This window comes from Lytechinus variegatus, chromosome 3 (genome assembly GCF_018143015.1).
Source record: "Lytechinus variegatus isolate NC3 chromosome 3, Lvar_3.0, whole genome shotgun sequence".
NCBI classification, from domain to species: Eukaryota; Metazoa; Echinodermata; class Echinoidea; order Temnopleuroida; family Toxopneustidae; genus Lytechinus; species Lytechinus variegatus.
In genome coordinates, this window is record NC_054742.1 from 20,637,430 (window position 1) to 20,661,929 (window position 24,500).

At 35.0% G+C, this 24,500-nt stretch overlaps 1 protein-coding gene across 9 annotated transcripts in view; it reads left to right on the top strand.

Moving 5' to 3' along the window:
* The first annotated feature begins 350 nt into the window (after positions 1 to 350).
* The window catches only part of LOC121410462 (DENN domain-containing protein 2A-like), a 61,273-nt gene continuing 37,123 nt past the window's right edge, over positions 351 to 24,500 (top strand). For 3 of the 9 annotated variants that reach the window (XM_041602570.1, XM_041602573.1, XM_041602574.1), the window contains exons 1-5: positions 353 to 716; positions 2,293 to 2,346; positions 8,426 to 8,443; positions 14,268 to 14,331; positions 24,088 to 24,114. In XM_041602570.1, coding sequence (XP_041458504.1) covers positions 549 to 716; positions 2,293 to 2,346; positions 8,426 to 8,443; positions 14,268 to 14,331; positions 24,088 to 24,114 — 331 coding nt within the window. In that variant the 5' untranslated portion in view covers positions 353 to 548. Of the gene's footprint in view, positions 717 to 2,292; positions 2,347 to 8,425; positions 8,444 to 14,267; positions 14,332 to 24,087; positions 24,115 to 24,500 lie in introns of all 9 variants that reach the window. The other 6 variants (XM_041602565.1, XM_041602572.1, XM_041602568.1 and 3 more) reach the window with 5 other exon arrangements.

Consider the following 24,500-nt stretch of genomic DNA (forward strand, 5'->3'; position numbering starts at 1 on the left):
CTATCTATCTATCTATTTATTGATTGATTTATTTATTCATTTATTTTTTGCTATTTTTTTAAATTAAACTTTTCGTCTTAGTGAACTTCCATTATTAATCGGAGCATTTGAATACCTTTATGCATTCTCACCGTGCCACACTGTGTTTTGCTGACCCTCAAAGATTGAACAAACAAAAATTTTCAAAGCCGTACATGTACAAGTACCCTATGGAACGTATTGAAAAATAAAGAATTGATATATCAAAATGAAAAGTCCGGAATTTTTCACTATTGGTAGTCTTCGAAAAATGTATAGTCAGATGCCGACAGATGGCGCGATTACTGTGAGTTTAGATCGCTACCACTACCACCTGTGCCATTTCAGGGGCGAGGATCGGCACCAGTTTGTAAATATTGCGTTGTATGGCTGCCTTGCAACCAGGATGTCACAGGACGCTGACGTACCGGGTGAAATATGAAGAAAACCTTTCCTCTAATCAGTGGTGGAAGACCATAGAAAGCCGCGACTGTCAACGGAGGAATACTTCCTGACAATCTGGTGTGAGGATGGAGGTTTTTGAGGCCAAGTTCGATTATAAGAAACAACGCAAAGACGTTTTAAGTTTCAAGAAAGGAGACAAGTTTTACGTTATTGACAAACCAAATGAGGAGTGGTGGAGTGCGAGAAAAGTAGATGATGACACGTATGGATATGTACCCTCTATATATTTGGAGGTAATGTCAACATGTTTCTTCGTCGGCTGAAAATTTAAATGATCTTTGTCATGTCTGTGTGTTGTCCTTCCTGAGAGTGATAGACAGAACTGTCAGAAACCCAAGAATAATTTGGTTTCTTCATGATCATTGCCCTAGAAGAGAGCTACATGTATATTAAAAAGAATTAAGGGAAGTGGTGGGGCCAAGGGAGGGATTTTCTAATACACGCGATTAATATAAAACTTTCATACATTTTTGACGTTCTTATTTCTCATCCAATTTTGATGAAGTTTTCAGCATCATGCTTTTTTGTTTATTTTTCTTGTTTTATTTAAATAAACTTTTCCTTGGGTAGCTGGATTTACCCTTATGTCAAGTGGGATGTTTAATAAAAGGAGAACAAATGGGAGATATATTTATATATTCTTGAAAAGAATGAATGAAGAAAATGAAGTTTAAAACTTTCTCTGTTACTAATCATTATTCTATAAAATTCCATTTCACAGAATTAAAAAGGTTATACCTTCAAAGAGTACAATACATTCAAGTTAACATAGGCCCAGTCCACTCATTCAATGAACAAGTTTATGATGTCCCAGTTTATGCACACATTTCTGTAAGGAAACCAGTGTTTTCAGCCGGGGGGGCACTCGGTATATAATGCATAGTGGGCATGTGCCGCAGAGGGGACCTCCATTTTACACTCAAATTTCGTTCCAAGGCATAGCATCTTCTTAACGAGAAAAAAAAAGAAATCCGCTCCAAAGCTTCACATATTTTTTGTAACGCCGTTCCAGTCACATTGATCCGCTACAATGAGCTGCAATTTCGGTGAAAAGCAGAGCACTGTCCGACCATCGCCTCTGTGTGAGCACACCCGGCGGCCGTGGGTGGGCATGCCACCAGGCTAGCTGCATCATACACGCATACCCGTTCCATCGGGATGCATACGCACTCACATCCGTTCCAAGGACCCCCGTTTTTACAAACATTTGTAGTTCCGAAGCCCGTTCCGAGGACCCTCCTTTTTACAATAAGCCCACTCCAAGGCCCCCGTTTTTTGTCTCGCCCGCGGCACACCCCCACCACTTTTTTGGTTGAGTGCCCCCCCCCCGGGTTTTCAGTCACCATTCATGAACCATTACAGGAAATTTATGGAATTTGTGACATGGTAAAGGTAGCATGCATCTAAGAAAAGCAAACCCTTTGAAGTCAAAGAATTCACCAACTACCGAGTAGTAACAAGACTGACCCTTGTGATTGCATTACAGTTTTTATTCCAATTCGCACCCCCCCCCCTACAGACAAATGCGCTGCGTCACTGGCCTTGATTTTTTAGTTTTTGCATATTTCCCTTTTTTCCAAAAGATATAATTAGCTGGGCTGGAATTCTGATGATTAGTTTCTCTTATTTTTCTGTTTTTTTAGCGCAAACTTGATTTCAGGGTGTGATTTAGATAATAAGGAAACATGATATTTGTAAGGCAATTAAAGATATGTGTAGAGTCTATTTTAATTGTCATCAATTCATTCTTTAAGCCTACGTGTTTTCCTAGAGAATACATTTTGTAAATATTTTTCATTTATCATGCAGAAGAGTAAGGAGCAATTTATTGGAAGATTGATACCAGAAGGAAGGCGAAACACGGTAAGATTTTGTCATGCAACCATTTTCTAAAATTTTGGTATCTTTCTCTTAAATTCTTTATTTTTACTATTTTATAGGAAATAAGGCATGGTACATGTAGTTCATCCTTTTAGACTTCTTAGTTGTGATATAAAAAAACGCAAGATAGGTAGGCTATAGGTCATGTCTCAAAATATTAGCTTATACATTCAAAGCATTAAAGTGTTTCTTTTGTTTTTACAATATGTGTGTTTCATGAGACCATTGCATCTAAAATTCTAATTTACCTTCTTGGAGTACTTTGGTTTATGAGAGGTTTCATGAGATATATAGATACTTGTGTTTATATTCTGACGATGAGGGTCCCTGATGAAGCTTAGCAATTGATCATAACAGTTGATTTGATTGTTGTTGCAATGATTAATTGAATCAATCATGAAATTGGCGGTATTATCTATTTTCAAAGCTTGATATTTGTAGGTATTCATTCCATGCTCATTTTATATATAATATCAATTGCTATCTCTCCAAACTCCTACTGTGAACTACCACTGTAGTCAAGATTAACTTTGATTAGCGACTAGCGAGTAATTTAAAAGAAATTGCATTGGACCATGCATGCAACCATCTAAAAGCCAGGAAGCAGATGCTCTCTGATTGCTCTACTGAACTTTGATTATCACTTCATTACACCTACATCATAAATTATTCAACCTCACTCTGTTGGTTGAGAAAAGAGATGACTACAACACGTATCTTACATGAAGGAAAGTGACAATTGGAAAACAATGTAGAGATGAGATATGGCAATGTAGATTTTGAATACAGTGTATATTACAGAAGTTCCTAGAATGAGAGCACCATATTTTACAGTCTCTTTATTGAATGCTCTCTCTGTCATTATTATATATAGATGCAATGATGTCACCCTCTTCATTTCTTTCGATCATTTTGAAATTGTGATTTTGTGCTCACCGAAGCATGTGTACAAAATCCTTCTGAACCCATGCCATGTGTACAGGAGTTATTGTACAGTGGTAAATTTCTATTCAATGACTCTTTGGTAGATATGGTTCAGTAGACCAATTCATAGAATCTAACCAAACAGTATATGCTATGGGATCTTGGTTGGTCCATCATTCTAGACCATTGCACACTCTTTAGTGTAGTTCTATAGTGGGACGCACAGATAGAATGCAATTGTGCATACTTGGCATAATTTGTTAGTTACACAACCATATTGTACCTTTAGTTTATTCTTTGATTATCACATTTCAGCTATTGATGATGTAGTGTTATACTGTAAATACTAGGAGCAAAATAGAAAAAAAATTAATCAGAAATACATCGTGAGTGGTTGAATGACAATGTACATGTACCTCTTGTTAATTCTCATTTAATTTGATATGATTACTTCTTTGCCTTCATTATTTTACATACCAAATAGCCAGAGCATTGGATATACCAGAATGTTTCAAGAGATTCATATTATTTCTATGAAACTCAGCTCTATCATACTGCACAGGCATGCTGTGCCAGTCAATCTCATTATAGAGTAAGCTTACATGTAGTCTGGTAGCAACATGTTTTTTTATTTGTTACACCATCTTTCCAATTATTAAGACCCCATTCTCACTTGGATGCCAAACTACATGTACATGTAGGGACTGGTCCCATGATAATTATGAAGCATGTCTGGAAACAATATCCTGAAATACATCATACATGTAATCATGGACCTATTCCATGATGTTGATCAGCATTTTAGACAGGATGAGTGATCTAGTTGAGATCGGACTGGAGAAATAAGTGAGAATGGGGTTGAAAAAACCTAACTCAGATTTGTAACCCATTAATGAATATATAATTGTCATGTCAGTGATTGGTCACGGTGATGGAGGCTTCACCACATCTGAGATAGGACCTACAACTAGGTCATGTTCAAACATTTTAAGACTTTGATTTATATTATGACTAATAATGTGACATTGTTTTTAAAATTAAAAGGATACTCCAGACTGAAGATGTTTATCTCAATACATAGAGTAAAATTCACACAGCGAAATGCTGAAAATTTGATCCAAATCAAATAACAAATTACAAAGTTATTGAATTTTTAAGATTTGCATTATTCCGGTGAAACAGTTCTAGATATGTGTTCATGAATTTTCTTTAGGTTGGCTGATGATGTCATACCCCCAGTAGTTCTTTTGTATTTCATTATATGAAATTGGGTTTATTCAAATTTTTTCTACCAAGAACTAAAACAATTAAATTGCCAACTGATTAAGTACATTAGTTATTTATTACTGCAACTTATTTCATCATAATGGAGACACATCATTTACACACGTATGAAAAAATGAAACAGTTATGATTTCATGTAAAAACATAAGCAAAAGGGAAGTGGGGATGAGACATCATCAGCCCACCTAATGAATATTCATGACAGCATGTTTGCACAAAATATTGCTAAACTTTCAAATTCAAGAAATTTGTTATTTGTTATCGGATTTTAATGAAATATTCAGCATTTTGCTCTGTTAATTTTACGCTATTTATTTAGATATAAATATCTTCAGCCTGGAGTATCCCTTTAAACAAGTGTAAACTCTTATTTAGTCTTGAGTGTTGTAAGCATGATGTAAGACACATATATGAGCAACTTCATTACACTTCAGACTACATTCAAAGCATCACACACCATTCAGAATATGTTCGAATAGGTTTACTGAGTAAATCAGATATAGCGGGTAATCAATATTAAGTTACCTAGGCAGAATAAATTTCATAAACTAACATTTAGCTGTTGGAGAGAAATACTGTGTCCCCTAAATAGACATTATAGTGTTGTATGTCATAGTAGACCCTTTTTTTCATTTTATTTTTATTCTTGTTTATTTATTCTTTTTTTTTTTGGTATGGTAGGGGTACACTTAGTCCTACTTTCTTGCAGGGTCAGCTAGAATGGGACGATCATTGAGGCAAGCCCAATTTTGCAAAACCAGTGTCAGTACCAAATTTTTGTTTATCTGCGACTGCAACGTAGTCCTAGTTTACCAGAAGCGGTGACACCGCTCTTTCAGTTTCACATTTGTACAATGATGGAAGTAGTTTTGATTTCAGTTGATGTATCCATACCAAGTAACAGCATAGATCAACATGATAGCGAGCAGGCCATAAGCCGATGCTCGGGCCGGAGCATCAGGCGTAGCATCGTGCTACGAACTGGTGGGGCGACTTCCCAGGGGGGGGGGGCCAGTCAAATGTATTGCTGTACAAGTACACACGCATGACCAAATTATTTCCAAACACCCCCTAAATGAGTTTTTCTCTGTGTGCAAAATAAACCCCTATAAAACAATTTTTTTTGTGTGGGCTTCATTTACAACGTTTTGCCTCTTAACAAGTTGTCACCAGAATATGTCCCCAAATATCACTGGAAGGATAGTGCTTTTGTGTACGACTCTGAGTAATGGATTTTTATAATTATATCTTGCCACATGTACGTATAACAACTTGCCACATGCAACTACTTGCAACTAATTGAAACTGACAGTGTGGAGCATACAGTTTATTCCCTTGGACCGATGAACAGGCATAGTCCTACAAGCATGGTTGGATAAAAGTAAAATAAAGTTTTGTCTACTTGCTAACAATAAGCTTAAATAGACAATACTATATTCATGGGCATTGCATGCCCCCAGTGCAGTTAGGGTAATAGGGTTAAAATACCACAAAGAAATACAATGTTAAAGGTCAAGTCCACCTCAGAAAAATGTTGATTTGAATCAATAGAGAAAAATCAGACAAGCACAATGCTGAAAATTTCATCAAAATTGGATGTAAAATAAGAAATTTATGACATTTCAAAGTTATGCTTATTTTCAACAAAATAGTTATATGAATGAGCCTGTTAAATCCAAATGAGAGAGTCGATGATGTCTACTCACTATTTCTTTTGTTTTTATTGTTTGAATTATACAATATTTCAATTTTTACAAATTTGATGATTAGGACCTCCTTGCCTGAAGCACAAAATGTTAAAGTAATGGAATTCCACGTGTTCAGGGAGAAATGAAACTTCATTTCACATGACAATGACAAGAAAATCAAACTATTTCATATTTCATATAATAAAATACAAAAGAAATGGTGAGTGAGTGATGTCATCAGTTCCTCATTTGCATACCGACCGAGATGTCGATTTTGATGAAATTTTCAGTGTTATATGCTTGTTGGGTTTTTCCTCCTTATTCAAATCAAGTTTTTGTTGGGGTGGACTTGTCGTTTAACAAGTCTGTAAATAAATGTCATCCAAAATTCATCAGGTAATAATTTGAAAAGCCCCAGGGAAAAAGCTTGGGGAAAAAACATAGGCCTACCCTAAACACGTTTGGCTAGTCTTTGAAAACAAAGCTTTGGAAAAAAATGCCCTAAATATGCTTGACCAATAACCAGTCTTTCAAAACCACCCTTTTTTGAAAATCATTGTTTTTTATTTTGATACCCTTAATGAGTGCATGCATGGCCTGCATCCAACCCCCCCATTTTGGGGGGAGGGTTGGATGCAGGCCACGCCCCAAGCACCCCTTTAAACACATTTTTTGGGTCTTGCATGTGTACAGCAATATATTTGACTGCCCCCCCCCCCCCCGGGCAACTTGAGGGTGCAGTAATTGCACTCTTTCTCTTCGAATGCTTAAAAATGTTTTTACGTATGTGAGAACATATTCCATTATGAATCCCACAGTGTAGACAACAATTTAAAATGATATCAAGAGATTTGATTGTTCAATTTCCACAGTTTTATGCTAATACACTGAAAATATTATTTTGAGGAGAGATACATGAATAGCGGATCTCAACGGAGTTAATCGCCGCAATCCTGGTAGAGTCAGGCTGCCATGCCTGCTGAGTGCTATCGCAAGCTGAGCTTTAGAAGCTGGGTGTGCAAACGTGGCGCAAATGCCCCAAAAACACAGTTGTTTGGAAATAGAACGTGAATTACCTCCCAGATATGTAGTGGAAAAAGCTGGCAATAAGCAGTAAACTTCATTCATTTTTGCTAAGATAGCTAGGATGACATCATTATTAATGAACTAGCATTCGTTCAGGCACCATGACACCGAACATGAAAACCCTCAAATACGAGTCACAGATTTGGGCAGTGAATGGGAAGGCTCGTCGCAGATTACTTCGCGCATGCGCAGAGCTCCCCAATTCCTTAATCCCTTATGTTGTCATCATTCATTGCACAAATTGAAAGGTGCCTAATTAGTCTTGTAATGGTATCCCATAGCCTCTTGGAATTGTATCATTTGTATGAGACAAATGAAATTTGAAACTGTTAAAACACTCGTTTAATCTGTAGTGTTTCATTCCCTGAAAAAATTTCTTTATGATTTTGGTACATGAATCTTGTATAGAAATGTGATGTCATTAGTCTTATTTTGAAGTTTAATGAGAAACGTGTTGTCTACTGTATGTCTACATACTTGTATAGTTCTTGTTGTTTTTACTTATATGGTGCATATCATTCAGCATTTATCAGCAATGAATATTTGTGCCATGCGTACTTGTACAGGAAATGTGATATCAGTAGTCTTTTGAAGTTTATGATTAAATCATATTTTAATGCAAAACATATTGTCTACTGTATGTCTATGTACTAAGCAGAGTATCTTTTGTATCATTTCTCCTGCTAGTGCCATTTAGAATTAAAACATACCTATTTAGTACGAATGTACATGTACATGCTTCACATTCTTGTGAATTACATTTTTACTCAACATAGCCTTATATGTATAGGCCTACATATAATTCAAGTATTGTATACCATTATATATCTGTTCTCATTGAACTTGTATGTTTCAGTCCTATTTGTATCCATAAAATAGGTTCTTACAAAATTTTAGTTTTCATTCGGATTTTGTTCTAGTACTCATAAATTCCTTACTCCAGAGTCATAAAGTATGCAAACCAACCAAATCTAATAAATTGCATGCACACTTTGGTCATACTGTACACATGCTCTTCTGTCAAACAAAGTCTTCATTTGATATTGTCTGTTGCCATTTTCCATGTTATTATCAAGCAGTCAGGAGCAGTACAAAAGGTAAGCACATTCCACTCACTCCATAGTCATATCATCAATTGTTTAATTATTGCATTCCTTACATTCCATCTCTCACCTATTAACAATTTATAACTTAGTACCATGCAGTGATCATGACCCAGTTGCTTATTCATATTTCACTGTGTTCAGATATTTTCTGAAACTTAATTACAATGTAATTTCTTAGTCCACATTCAGACATGTAAATACATCATAAACCAGGCCTGCATAAACTATGGAACATTGTTTTGGTATACATGTAGATGCATTATGATATGGCTAGTCTTGGAATGCTGTAATATAGTGATGTCGATAACAGATAAGAATAAAGGTATTTACAATGTGTGATTATATTACATTGATTAGCAAGTGATGATACCGTTTTTTTCATTAGGGTAGGTCGAAATAGTTTCATGGCAGAGAAAGGGAGGGGAAATAATAATTACAATGAAAATGATGATAGAAAGGAAGGAAGTTGAAGAAAAAGAAGTAAAGAATAATGTTGATTTCCAAATGAAAATTGTGTACATGAATTTAAACATTGTTTAGATTATTTTTAAGAGTGTTGCAAGGAAATAATGAGCATTATTTTCATGATAATTCAGTGCCCTTTTCACGAGAGGAAACATGGACTTTTTTATGATTTTTAAAAATGAGGTACAATGTAGAGCAACCGAGTAGCCAGGATTTCAATTTGGTGGGGCGGTAAATGCAGCCGAAGCATGATGCCAACACTTACAGAGCGCGCAAAGCGCGCTCCCTAGGGTGTGAATGCAGGGAGGAGGAGCTTTCGATGTTTCATAAATTGAAAAGGAGCCATCCCTCTTGTCTCTAGTAGCTATATGCAGCTCTTATTCAGTTGACTTTATTGTGATTTTGAACCTTGTTTTCAAAAGTGATTCTGAACGCACAAAAAAGGACAAAACGGAAGAAATTTTAATTACCGAGCTAGAGCGTTTTACTATTGTTTTAAGAAAATAGTTTTCTCTTAGTTATATTGAATACATGTACTTCTCTTGGGAAGATCAGATTTGATTACAAATGATTCTAGCGACAGTGTATAAGATTTAACTTGCAAAACAGAAGTATATATGCCAGGATGAAGATATTCCTCCCCTCGCAGAGCAGTGAAACTCTAAAATTTCAAAGGGCAGATGATTCATCAAATGCAGATATCTTTAATACACCATGGGCTCTAATTCCATTGATTTTTTTAGAATATTGAACTTCATTACGTGGAAAATAAAGTGCAAAGTCAAAACAAATGATTTGATGAAATTATATAAAAAAGGATGATGCATAATTTCTTTCACTCATCCTGAAGCGCTTCATTTTGAATGATAAAGAAACTCAAGTGTCATTCAAAATTTCAAACTGAGAGAGCAAAACAAGACAGGAGATGAATGACATAAACTTTCATAATTTAATAGAAATATTGTACTTTTTATTAAATACGGTACAAATTTTTATAACTTCCTCTTTTATAAATGAGGAACCAGTTTGCCCACAAATTATGATTGTATATTAATGAGCTGAAAAGCGGCAGAAGTGGTCAAGTTTGGGATGACGGCAGAAATCGATATAAAGATTTTACACGCCCAGGGCCTACCCGACCAGAAGTCCAGAAAGGATACGTGATCAATGTGGAAAAAAAAGAAAACTTCATATATTTTGGCCTAACCTTACTCTAATTCCATGCCCTAATGTATACATTCGAACTGTAACAGGCAAGAAACACACAAGTCCTATAGCTCAGGTAGAAAACAAGGTTAGAGAAAGAGTGAGAAACAAAGGAGAACTGCTATATTGTCATTCAACCGCGAAAGCAGAATATATAAATTTAGAGCGAGAGTGAAGAAGTTTTGTTAAGGTACTAATTATTCTGAGAACAAAATTAAAGAATGAAAAGAAAAACGCACATAGCTTCATTACTTACCTTTTCTCCCTTTGCTTTTCCGTTTCTCCTTTCTTCCCCCCCCCCCTTTTTTTTGGGGGGGGATGTTTTGGAGGGGGAGAACACCCCCACAAGCCACCGCCCTCCTCCCCCCCTCCGGTGCGTTCGGCTTTACACCTGAGGTAGAGTGTGGATCAATTCTTGTAACAGCAGCACTAAAAAATTTTTATTGTCCTGGTCCTTGAGACCTTTTACGGATAGAAATACTGAATCGCATCTAATCTGCATCCACAAATTCATGAAAGAAAGAGTTGTAAGATTATGAACATTAAACTTTCAAGTTATTCAATATGTCTCTATTAATCAAATTGATTAATTTAATATTAGGGTTTATGCTGCCTTTGATAAGTTAACTTGAGCTCTATATTTTCCCATTGTACTAGAAGGAAGGATGTTGACTGATATTAGGGAGTAATTCCCGGTAGAAAGCAGATGACACATCCAGATACACATATACTTTTCATTTGTCCCTCTGGTAACTAAAACCCCAAAACAAGGAGAAACGACTTTGGCCAAAAAGAAGACTAGGAATGTGTAGGGTATTTCCCTGTCATGCTTCCTTTCTTTTAACTTGAATGTGAAGTGCTTTCAATGAGAGTGTAATACTCTGCTACAAGCCTAAATTTACAACTTATGGGAAGAAATTATTTAGAGATTAAATGTTTCACAGATCTATGCCATAAACATGAAACATATTTTAACATTGTTTGCGTGCATGTGATATAGTTTGGTTTATTGATCTTAAACGAGTGGTGTTTTGCAGTTGAAATGTTGCTTGTGAATGTTGCTTAATGTTTCATAATGAAGACATAAGCTATTGCAGGTATTATTTTTTTCCTTTACAAAATTATGAAAAATTGTACAAGAAAGCAATATGCTTAATGATGGTTTTTATTTGTTATTGTTTTGTAACACAAATACAACCCAAATCTCAGGACTGCATCTGGCCATTCATAGTCTTGAAAAGAGAACTGCATCACAACCACATTTTAAAAAGAATTTTTTTTTCACAATTAGATATGTAAGAATGTCATCAAAATTATGTACATTTCTGATGTTTTCTATATCCAATAATTTCTAATACTTTGGAATTTCATCATTTGAATGGTCAGTAGGGTCTATTTATTCATTATACCAGTTTATGTTGTTTTCATTCCTCACAATTTTATATAATGCATGTGCCCTTCCATAATGTATCCTTTTTATCATGGACCAGTGTACATTGTATGTAAAGTGAAACTTTAAAAGTAGATTGTAGTGCATGTATTCATTGTGGATTGTGAAGTAAACTAACCAAAATATATTTTTCTTGATTATTCATTAAAGTTATTCTATGATAGCATGTTACATACATTCCAGAGTATTAAATGAAGCCCTGAAAATAATGCTGCATTTTAAGAATCATAACTTGATCAAAAGACAAGAAATAGGTAAAGTGAATAGAATTTCCAGATGGTTTCTCCCTCACAGTGATAATGAATATTATAATGAAGTTTTTATAGTACCACTTCGTACCTAATCAGCCACTCATGATGCTTTCTCTAAATAAAACACAATTTTGTCCAATTTCACTACTTTTGGCATATATTTCTCAGTTAATCATTCCAAAAGAAAATCTTCCAGTTTGTTCAGTCCTTTACAGTTTGTTATTAATGGGTAGATGTCCTAATTAAAGGGGCTAAAACGCAGTGTTTAACAAAGATTATCTTGCAATATTGTCAAAGAGGTACATCTGTATTCCTGGATCTTAATTCATATGAATATACATGAAGATATGACCAAAAACATTAAAAAACGAAGTTGTCAGAATAAATGGGAGGATCAACAGTTCAAATGATGAGAAAAGAGAAATTATGCAAAAGTAATTTTTGTCAAAGTGGAAAGAAGATTTTTTGTTTTGTTTAAAATGACGGTTGAATCCAAAACCATTGGCTTGTAAAAATAATCTTAGTTTCTGTATCTTATGGAGTAAAATGAAATAAATGACTTTCAATTTCAGCTCAAAGTTGCTCAGAATTTCTCACAATATCTGACATGAGCCTACATCAAGCAATTTAATGCAGTTTAAGTCTGTGCACTAATACTCATTAAATCTGGAAACAAGTAATTAAAAGCAGTGTTTTGTCAACCAACCATTACAAGTAATGATTAATAGCCAGATACTCCAGTGTGTCCCAGGGTTTGTGGTAGGTCTAGGGATGTCTGGTTACCATGTATGGTCATTGATTGTATAAATTAATCATGTGTTTACTTGGTGGTTTATGATATTGCTTTACCTGCATATTCAGACTTAACTAGATCACTTTGAATGAATTACTACAATATCCATCCTTGTAGTTGAAGGTAAATGATCCCACAATAGGACAGAAATTGAGGTAAAAAAATTCCCATGGTTGCACATTAATTCTCTCCTTTCTATTTGTTCCTTGAGCATTTAATTTCACCTGGTGCCTTAAACACTAAGGATTATAATAATTTGAATATTAGTCTCCTGTTACTTTTTCAATTAAGATGCTTAAATCCCAATTCACCATCTTCAGCCTGATTCAGGACTGAACAGTTCTGTAATCCTGAACATTTTTCAGTTTCAACTGAATCTTTAGTCACTGCAAATTTCATTAGTCTATTGTACCCTTTTTACAAAGTTTACTTCACATCAATAATCCAGGGTACTTCATTATTTATGTTATTGTGGGTTTTTTTTTACTTTTAAATTTTGTATAATTTAACATATACATAAATGAAAATTACAGTGCAGGTTAACTTATGCACATATTTGTACTCCTTACACAGTATCCAGACAATGGGAAACATACTTACTCTCATGTATCATATTATTAAGAATTATCATTTAAAGGTCAAGTCCACCTCAGAAAAATGTTGATTTGAATCAATAGAGAAAAATCGGACAAGCACAATGCTGAAGATTTCATCAAAATCGGATGTAAAATAAGAAAGTTATGACATTTCAAAGTTTCGCTTATTTTTAACAAAATAGTTATATGAACGAGCCAGTTACATCCAAATGAGAGAGTCGATGATGCCACTCACTCACTATTTCTTTTGTTTTTTATTGTTTGAATTATACAATATTTCAATTTTTACGAATTTGACGATTAGGACCTCCTTGCCTGAAGCACAAAATGTTAAAATAATGGAATTCCATGTGTTCAGGGAGGAATGAAACTTCATTTCACATGACAATGACAAGAAAATCAAAATATTTCATATTTCAAACAATACAAAACAAAAGAAATAGTTAGTGAATGACATCATCGACTCTCTCATTTGGATGTAGCTGGCTCGTTCATATAACTGTTTTTGTGAAATGAAGCGAAAATTTGAAATGTCATAACTTTCTTATTTTACATCCGATTTTGATGAAATTTTCAGTGTAATGCTTGTTGAATTTTTCTCTTTTTATTCAAATCAAGTTTTTGTTGGGGTGGACTTGTCCTTTAACATCCAAAATAGATAACGGACAATATCATGTTTATTATGAAATTTTTATAAAAAATATTTATGACTGGTTGAATTGTCTTGACATTAATTTTGTTGCTTGCCTTTTCTAAAGCTTGTTCTAAAATAGTTAAGTACATCTACTTGACAAAGTTGAAAACTTGAGATTATTGTAGACAGGTCTTCTAATAATACTCCATCTTCTAATGGGACATTTGTATGAATATATAGTATCCCTAATTATGTGATTCAATACCAACTGACAACTACCACAAACAAAACTGTAATATTTCATTATAAATTATGTTTGAAAACTAATTTGGAGGGAAATTGATTGAGATAATGATCTCATATGACAATTAATTGGCCCTGGATCATACCAGTTTTATTTATATTCTTGTCTGTTTTTAGAGGGAGCATGACATTCATCTTCAAGCCTTATCTGAACTGCATCAACGTGTTAAACCATTACCAGGTAATTATCCAGGATATACTTTCGTATTTATGGAAATAATGACATTATTCTAATACCATTTGATCATGTTTCAGTATTCCAATGTACCATGGTGTACTCTACTCATTTCATTTCTTTTTATGTGATTAATTGTTGAGCAAATTGCCCAACCCATTTAGCCTTCCATTGACCAGTCTATTATATTATGATTAATGATTGCAATTGTTGTATTCTCTCTTGATAAGTATTTATGATATACTTTTAATGTCACTTCCATTAATTTTATGATAATTGTACTTCAGTAATTTCAATTCAGTATCCTTTCTATTTCCAAACTTAAGTTTGATATGACTCTCAGATTGATACTCCTGCATAGGCATATATGAGATCATTATCTGGTGGGTGTTTCACAAAGCTGTTCATGAATTACGAATGAATAACACACATGTCCCTTTCAATGGTACAAGTATATCAACCCTGACTTATCACCTAACAACATGCTGTAGTTGTGCTTATGTTGTAACTTATGTACAGCTTCATGAAACACCCGTATGGTATGACCCATCTTGTATTTTGATAGTTATACTGATCTATGATGACTATGCAGGAAAATAAATTAAACCCTGATAACTGATTGTAGCCATGATATAATGTTCAACCTTTTATTTCAGATCATCTTCAGGAACTGTTTTTAAGTGAAATGAACTGAATCAATTAAGTAATAGAAGAAGAATATAACACTAAAGAAACATGAACTTCAATACAAGATTGAAAAAGCATTGGATTGAATAATGCTAACAAAAGCTGATGAATAGTAATTAACAAAACAAAAAAAAAACATATGAAATTTATACACAAATTTAATTGGTATTGGATTTTGCAGAATTGATGACTGCAGATTTGATTATTTGATTTGATTATATCCCAACAATATTCAAATGTATACAGGTTATAATGAAACAAATAAGAGAAGTCATGCATATGAATATTTACATGTAAGCAACTGATGGAGACAGGGGGTGGGGGAAGCAAGTTCTAAAAAATGTTTTTTTTTCAATGAATTAAATAAGAGGAGTAATTTTGAGACACATAACCAGAGACCAAGATTTTCTTTGTTTCATTGTTGTTTCTCTTCTGCTCTTTCTCCTATTTTCCCTTGTATTTTGGAGGTAGATGTACACGTATATGTAGCGTGTTCCAATTAACGTAAGGAACTAAGGATTCTTCACATGAACAGATATCATTTGAAGAAGAAAAATTGTCATGTATAAATTAGGTATTGAGTCAGGGGAGGGGGTACTTGAATTATAACATGATACCTAAGTGCTGTCAAATTCGAAAATATGGGGCTCTGGAACTAAATCTTGGTCTTAAAACAGGCGTCTCCGGAATGGGTCTTGGATCAACGATTGCTAAAATTGCAATGCTCTGGAAGTGACCACATAAAAAAGGGGATTCTCCAGAACTCATTAGGTTATAGGCATAATTGGTAGTGGCTACGTAAAACAAACAAACGCACATACATGTACATCTTGCTAGATTCATAAAAATAGGAATATCTATGGCTTTCTGAATTGGTGATGATCTGGAACGGAAATTTAGGCTGAAAATTTTTGGTCTCAACTTTGGCACATTCGTATCATACATTTATATTGAGGATCAGGTACATGTATGGTTTTGATCATTGTTGCACTTGTACAGTACATTACTACATTACTATGAGTTCATTGTGAAATATGATAATAGGAGAACTAGAGACATTTAGAAGTCATGTAAATTATAAATGAAAGATGAATTTTTTCAAAGCCAATATCCACATTGCAATTCAAAACTTATTGGTCTGTGCTACAGACCATACTTACTACAACCATGTACAGAATTTATGTGTACAGAGTGTCACTCAGCTAACGTTAAAATCATGCCTAGTCAACCATGAATCCATTTCTAAAGAAGGAGAAATAACAGTGCACTGGAATAAACATTAAAATAGCTTCTTTTTGGTGTTCTTTTGCCATTGTTTACTTTGCCATGCTTGATGTACAATAGAGAGTACATAGCAAATACTTCCCAATGAAAATGTACATAAGTGAAAATTAGCTTCCGGTGTCAACAATATTTTGTAGGTTAAACTATAGAAATATAAATGTATGGACTCTCCATGTTGACCCTCTTTATATCTTAAAAACTTGGCTTGTGAAGGTTCAATTATGTGCACACTATCATCTATCATTCCCGGCCACCATACAAAAATGTAGTATCTGTTCTTGTGTTAGTTTTCATCTACTCAAGATATTCAGTGCTCACTTTAATATTTGTAAAATAAATTCACTTTGCACGCTGCTCTTGCAAATATCAGAAAGCTACTTAAGGTTATTATCTTGAAATCCCAGCGCATTTTATGATTAAGAAGTGGTTTTATGCCAAAAGGAAAGAAAAATGCAGTTTGTAAAGGCCATTGTTTTTATTGTCTATTAGTGAATTCACACTTTGAAATGAAATTGGGAGCTTGAGTTTGACCAATTATTGAGACTTGAAGTGTACATATTTATTAGATTTAAGTGGTGTGACATTAGGGAGTTTTCACAACCACTATGCAGATGCTTTCTGGATTAGACGGTAGAGAATCTATTATTAAATGCCCATCATCACAATGCAGTCTTTTTTTAGGGTTGGTGAATCCGATCAGAAGTTTCATCAGTAACTCTTGACAAGTGACATGTATATGATTTTTTGTCACCTCTGAAATGGACGATACTGCTGTTCCGATTCACCAAACCTCAACAAAGACTTCATTGTGATTTGACTTGATTTCTAATATATTTGCTGTGTTGTAGGATTAAACAAAAACTTGCTAAAGTTGCTAATAAGTCTCACCATTTGTTATTTAGGCCCTAGCTACGATATTTAAAAATGTTACTGAGCTTTGTTTCATTATATCTTATGAAGGCTTAACAGCTCTTTGTATTTTATTGAGATAATGAAAAAAATACCACAAAATTTAAAGCAAATTTTGTTTTGGCAACACACTGAAGTAGAATGCCATGCTTAACTTCATTCTGCCCGGGGGGGGGGGGGGGGGGCACTTCCATTCATGAGTGGATACCATGGGCGACCATAGGGTTCTCGAAAAGCACCCTAAAACACATAATTTCCATATTCTGAAAATGCACCCCTTAACAAGTATTGGTGTGTGAAACCCTACCCTTAAAAAGTATTGGAAACAAAAAGATACTCTTGGCAAATATTCCCTGAAATGAACCCCTAAACAAGTACAGGAATGTCTTATTGTTACAGGTCCTTCGGTCGTCGGCTTTACCTTATTTGGTTTAGTACTACCCCACCTTCTACATCTCGCGCAAATCGGACTATAAACATGAAGTGTTGGGGCAAAAAGGACATCCTTTATAAAAAAAATGTAATTTTGTTTTATCATCCCCGCAAATTCGACCGTAAACACGTAATCTTCCTTGCGAAATAGATACCCTTTTTTCATTATTTTTGTGTTTTTGACACCCTTATCATGTTACGTACGTAACATGCCCTATGGTGAAAAAGACATCCTTTTTATGTGTTTTTTTGGTTGCGCATGGTATCCACTCATCAATGTAAGTGGCCCCCCCCCCCCGGGCATTCTGCACACAAGAAGTATGAATATATTTCAGAAGATAAGGTCACAACATTCTGTAATAGACTGAACAAAATCCTATTGATGCAAACTCCTCCCTGTCTGACATCCCCATTTAAATTTATTCAGTTTGAAATAAATTTGTCTATGTCAGTAATATAGCCATACTGTGGTATTGTTTGCTTAGCTTTCATTTCAGGTGTTACCCCATATTTTATTCTGAGATGTACATGATCTGAGAATTTAATTTGTTACAAGCATTAACATATATTACACCATCTGTAACTGGAAATGTTAGTGTCATTTGTTGACTAAGATAGTGAGGAAAGAAGTTACAGGTCTACCTTGTGATTTTTTTTTCTCTTTGACCATAAAACCTTGTTCAAGTGTTGTATCTTGAAATGAAACTACCTGGTTTGTTTGGACAGGAAAATAAATGCTTGCAAACTTGTGAATAGAATAAAACTTGTGGCTCAGCGAGGATATTTTTGAAAAGATTGCACACAATTGACATTCACTTCTTCTGCATTCACAATTTGATTGAAATGCATTTAACCGTAAATGGATGTAATGGAAAATGAAATACCGAGACAGTATTAACAGTGAATTACAATATTACTTGTGTGGGTGTGCAGGGATAAAAGCAGTACATCCATGCATAATGGATAATGATTTAGAATTATCATGGTTTCTTGCTTTGACATGATATTCTTATACATGGTATATTAAGAATCATTTTGCAGTAAAGTAGTAGTAAGATATTTGTTTACTTCAATATGTTTATATGAAAGTAAAGCTCACATTGAACATAAAATCACCATTGAAAGTTCTTAAACAATTCAAACCTCCAATTGGAAAAGCAGGGAAAAATAGTGTTGTGAGGAAAACATATCCATTACCAAATTCTTGTAGTGAATATCAAATGTATTTGATGAATGGCATGTACAGAATACTATTTTATAAGAACAGATTTAATGTAAATCATAATAAAAAAAAAACATATTTTAAGGTAGCAATGAATATTTCCTTTTCTTACATAATTGATGTGTACTGTTCTTGTACTAGGTATGAAAGAGAAGTGACATATGGTCCCAAAATAATGTTTGAAACAGAATGGTCAGAAATCAAAATGCATTCCACATACTGAATCAATTACCACTATGAATACTGTTTTTGTATGGATAGATCTGATCTCGGTTAGAATGTTCTCACGTTTTACAACCCCTCTCTTAACCAAATATGAAATCCAATGTCAATAATTTCGGTGGGACATTTCACAGTTTCTTTTAAGTTCAGCAACAGAAATACATTCTCATATGTCTAGTCCCATTAGACCTGAGCTTCTATTGTAGGTTGACATACACTGTAAAAACTGTGGTGTTAAAGCTGACACCAATTGGTGTTAATAGAGGACCACACCCTGAGGTGTTAAAATAACACCCTAGAGATGGAACAAAACACCAAAGAGTGTAAATACCTGTAGGTGTTAAACTAACACCACCAATTTCACACCGGTGTAAAATAACTGGTGTGGTCCTCTATGTACACTGGTTAACACCACAGTTTTTTGCTGTGTAAAAACTGATTAGAAGACAATGTTAAAGAGTGTTACATGTATATTTGATGTTTTGTTATTCTATGGGTAATTTCCCATTTTGTCGCTATTTTGTTGTTGTGCTTGAGCCAAAGTGTCTAAAGTTGGAAGATTTCATGTTTGAATTATTGATATTCCTGCATGGCCTAGCTTTTGTTCATCTCCAGTTATATAATTCAAGCAGATAACTATTGTCAAATGTCAATATCTTACATCAAAGATATCTGTGTTTTATAGATAAGAGAATACTTTGAATAAAGACTGACTGGGAATTCCCAAAGCTTGATCCTTTATTCAAATATTCAAATGAATATTATATAGAAAGAGGGAATTGAAATCTACCCTGAATAGGAGAAATAAAAAAGGAACAAAGAACTGTACTACAACTTAGAAATAATTGTGTTTCCTTTTGGAACTAGTTGCTTTTTGTTACATGCCTATTGGAAGTATCAAATTCAACTGTAAACTGTTCAGTACTTAAATTCTAATCTGAATTTTTGTTTTCCTTTAGAATAATTCATAAAATGGTGTGCACATTTATGCAAATTTTTTTCTCTTTTATACTGTCTTACTTTGGCAAAAGGAATCAAGTTACAAAAGTATTTTGTTGTAAATGAGCAATATGTGTTCGTCATTTACATAGGCTTCAATTCAATTTAACGGCATATTTTCTTTAATATCTTTCCATAGAACAATCATTTTTTCCTTAAATTTTGCCTGAACGTGCAACATACAAAGGATGTTTTATGAAACAGCGATAAGTCAAATTTGACTAATGTGTCACTTGCTTCCTTTTGTCGAATTTGGGCACTATAGACAAAATTGGTAAAGAAAGATCATTTAAATGGGGAAATGAAATAGATTTGTCAGGAGACCTACTATGCAAATGGGAGTTGAACTCGTAAGGCAATTCCTATTTGATCTATCACAAAAATCAATTGATTCTTTACTACATGTAGGTCTGTTTGATTTTTAATCAGAATTGTTGAATGTTAATTTTGTTTATTCTTGTAGATAGTGTAATATTTACATGCAGTCAAACATAGTTCATGCTGTTGTTACACAACTTTTATGTAATTATTTGTTCTTTTTAAGGAGAAAACGGTTTTAACTTACAACAAAAAGTGTCAATAGCTAATCACACATTCCTGGGTAGCAGAAGAATGCTCATGCCGTAATTAGAAATCCCTATCTAAAAACAAACAATAGAAGAACCCTAAATACATTAAACACATCTTACATAGCATTAGGAAGTATGGCATTCTCAACATGTCTTAGGAAGGTACAGTGTACATACATGAAGCTTTTATTCATTTATTTATTTATTTGGTATTATTTAAACAGGGAGACCCCATCAGTAGTCAAATAATGTTGTACTTGGTGGTCCGTATAACATAAAACATAACAAAATACAAGCATATGTATCATAAACATAAACAGATGGAAATTTCAGGTATAAATCTATACGGAAAATTGTGTATGAAATTGAGAACAATAATTTAATCCAGAGCTACAAGTAGAAAGTGATAGAAGAAAGAAAGATAGAACGTAAGGATGAGTTGAGGTAAAAAAAAAAAAAACACAAAGAGCTAAAGGGGAAGAAGAAGCATGTATTAAGCCGGGGGGGGGGGGGGGTGCGGCCACTTCCATTGATGAGAGGATACCATGCACCACCATGGGGTCTCTAAAAGCACCCTAAATACATATTTTCCATATTCTGAAAATGCACCCCTTAACAAGTATTGGTGTGTTAAACCCTACCCTTACCAAGTATTGGAAACAAAACGATACTCTCGGCAAGTGTTCCCTTAAATGTACCCCTAAACAAGTACTGCGATGTTTTAGGCTACGTTTATGCAACCTCAACCCAGAATCATGATTTGAATCATGATTCAAAACAGCAACATGAATCACGATCCGACAGAATTAGCGTTTATACGACCATCTTTCTAACGCTGTTTCTCCCTGAATTCGGGCCGATCCAGTGCGCATCACAGTGCGCAGTTTGACACAGGAAGTATAGTTGCCTTTGGAACTTGAAGACAAGATTGATGAAAACAATGAAATATACAAATGATGCTACAGAACAACCCCGGGGGGTACAATACACAGAATGATAATTCCTAAATGCATGTGACAATTGGCATATACCGGTACTACACTGGCAATACTGCTCCATGAAAATTAACCTGCACGAAACACAGCGCGCGCCTTTGAGTCAAACCCGGAAGAAGCACGACACAATGACGTCATAGAATCATGATTCAAATCACGATATCGTTCATACGACCTTTTTCGTTCGTGATTCTACAAAAACGTCTTTCAAAACGCCCCTTTTTCCGTGTTTCATGTTTGTGATTTGAAAGATGTTTATTTCCACTTTTGACTAAACGCAATCGTGATTCTGCAGAATCGTGATTTGAATCATGATTCTAGGGTAAAGTGTCGAATAAACGCACCCTTATTGTTTATGTCATGGGTACGGCGGTTGTCGGTTTTACCTTTTCACACCATTTGGTTTATTACGGCCCCACCTTCCCCACCTTGTGCAAATCGGACTCTATAAACACGTAGTGTTGGGGCAAAAAGGACATCCTTTATAATACATTTTAATTTTGTTTTATCATCCCCGCAAATTTGACCCTAAACATGTAGCTTTCCTAGCATTCATTGTATCCCCCAACAGACTTCGGAGGATACTATGGTTTTGGCCTCGTCGCGCTGCCGCCGCGTCCGCCGCAGAGATTTCCTTGTGAGCGCTCTATCAGCTGCATTTCTTCTCCGATTATCTTCAAATTTGGCATGAAGGTTGAGTATGGTATAGCAAAGAAGCTAATTGATTTTGGTATGGGCGGAGGTCACATGGTAAGGTCAAAGGTCATTTTCAGCTCAACATTAAAGTTTACATGCAAAACTCTCTTATGACACCTAAATCCGTAACCGTAAGTCACTTTTCAACCAAACTTGATTGATGGATGGACTTGGGGGACCTGCATGTTATGCTGCAGTCAGAGGTCACATGGTAAGGTCAAAGGTCATTTTCAGGTCAATATTAAAGTTTACATGCAAGACTCTTATGACACCTAACTTTGCAACCGTAAGTCACTTTTCGACCAAAGATGGATGATAGGTGGACTTGGATGACCTGCATGTCATGCTGCAGTCAGAGATCACATGGTAAGGTCAAAGGTCATTTTTAGGTCAACGTTAAAGTTTACATGCAAGACTCTCATATGACACCTAACTCTGCAACCGTAAGTCACTTTTCAACCAAACTTGAATGGTAGATGGACTTGGGGGACCTCCATGTTATGCTGCTGTCAGAGGTCACATGGTAAGGTCAAAGGTCATTTCCAGGTCAATTTTGAATTTAATATGCAAGACTCTCTTTCTCCGCAACCACAAGTCACTTTTCAACCACACTTGGATGATAGATGGACTTTGGGGACCTTCATGCTAGGGTCATTGTCGCCATGATAATTGTATTTTTTGGTCAAATTTCTGTGTGAGCTCTATATATCGCAATGACGGATGACGCGGTGGGTTTGGGGATACATGTGCTCGGCTGCGTGACCCGCCGAGCATCTCTAGTTAGTTTTGTGTTTTTGACACCCTTATCACCTTACATACGTAACATGCCCTATCTTGAAAAAGACACCCTTTTTACGTGTTTTTTTGGTCGCGCATGGTATCCACTTGTCAATGTAATTGCCCCCCCCCCTGGTATTAAGGCTGTTTTACATTTTACCCAAATGTAATGCATGTACATGAGAAGTAATAATAGTAATGATATAAAGTTAGATTTGGCCAGAACAGGGTTTGATATTTCATGGAGAACATATGTCCCACTCCCAAACCTAACACCAGGTAAATCGACCTACATCACACATTGTATAGCTACCATTCACATCTGATGGTGCTTGTAGTGTGGGCTCCTAGAGTTCCATCAGACAATGGAGACACCATTTCATATTGATTTGACCTTACATACAATTGATCTTGGTTGGAAGGTTGAAAACTAGGATATACAGTATACTACCACCAACAGGAAGGGCTGGGTGTGCTCATCTTTCTTTTGAACAAAGGTGTGGTTACACAGTACTAGAGGATCATGGGTTGGAGGGGGGGGGGGGGCATCAGGGTCTCACTTTCTTTTCAAAATTCTGCAACAAGCAACCAAAAAAATTCTTGTTAAACAGAACCCGCTCCCTTGTGTTAATAGATGGGGCACTGGCTTTTAAAGAGTTTTCTCTCCTTTTTTCTCTGCATTTTTTATGGGGGGGGGGGGCAAGCATGCCTCTCCACCCCTTTCCCGGGATTTACTACCTGTTACAACTACAATGAACTGCATGTAGGTCCACCAACCAATGGGACTGCGTTTATAACAGAAAACCTTCTCTGATGAAGTCTGATGAAGGTTTAATAACATATATGAATATATACAAATATATATTTTGATAATAATCATTCGTTTTGATTCTGTTCTTGTATTTGCTTTAAATGACTGCAGATTAATGTCACTTCTCTTTAATCTTTATTCTTTCCCCATTTATTTAAGGACTAACATTATCTCAGAGCTGTCCAGGTACTGTAAAGGATTTACTTTATTCTCTTGGTGTGGCTCTATCTCTGTAAATCTTTCAGCATGCTGTACGGCTTCCATGTTTCAATATTTCTTGCATGTTTTCACACATTTTACATTTTTAATCATTTTCTTTGCTGCATGGCCCTAACTATACAGAATTTGCGTGACAGTTTATGTTTATATATGTTTATATATTATATGAATGCACTGGTTTTGCTTTGTCAAGAATATATCTCATTTTAAGTTAAGCGTACTTGGTAAATGGTAAGAAGAATGGGCTGATTTGATTATGGGTACACAAGGTGACATTTTTAGAAGCTTAGATTCATCTTTGAAAACCTCATGTTGTTTAAAATCAGTTCTCCTTGTAGAATGTCAAATTAGCT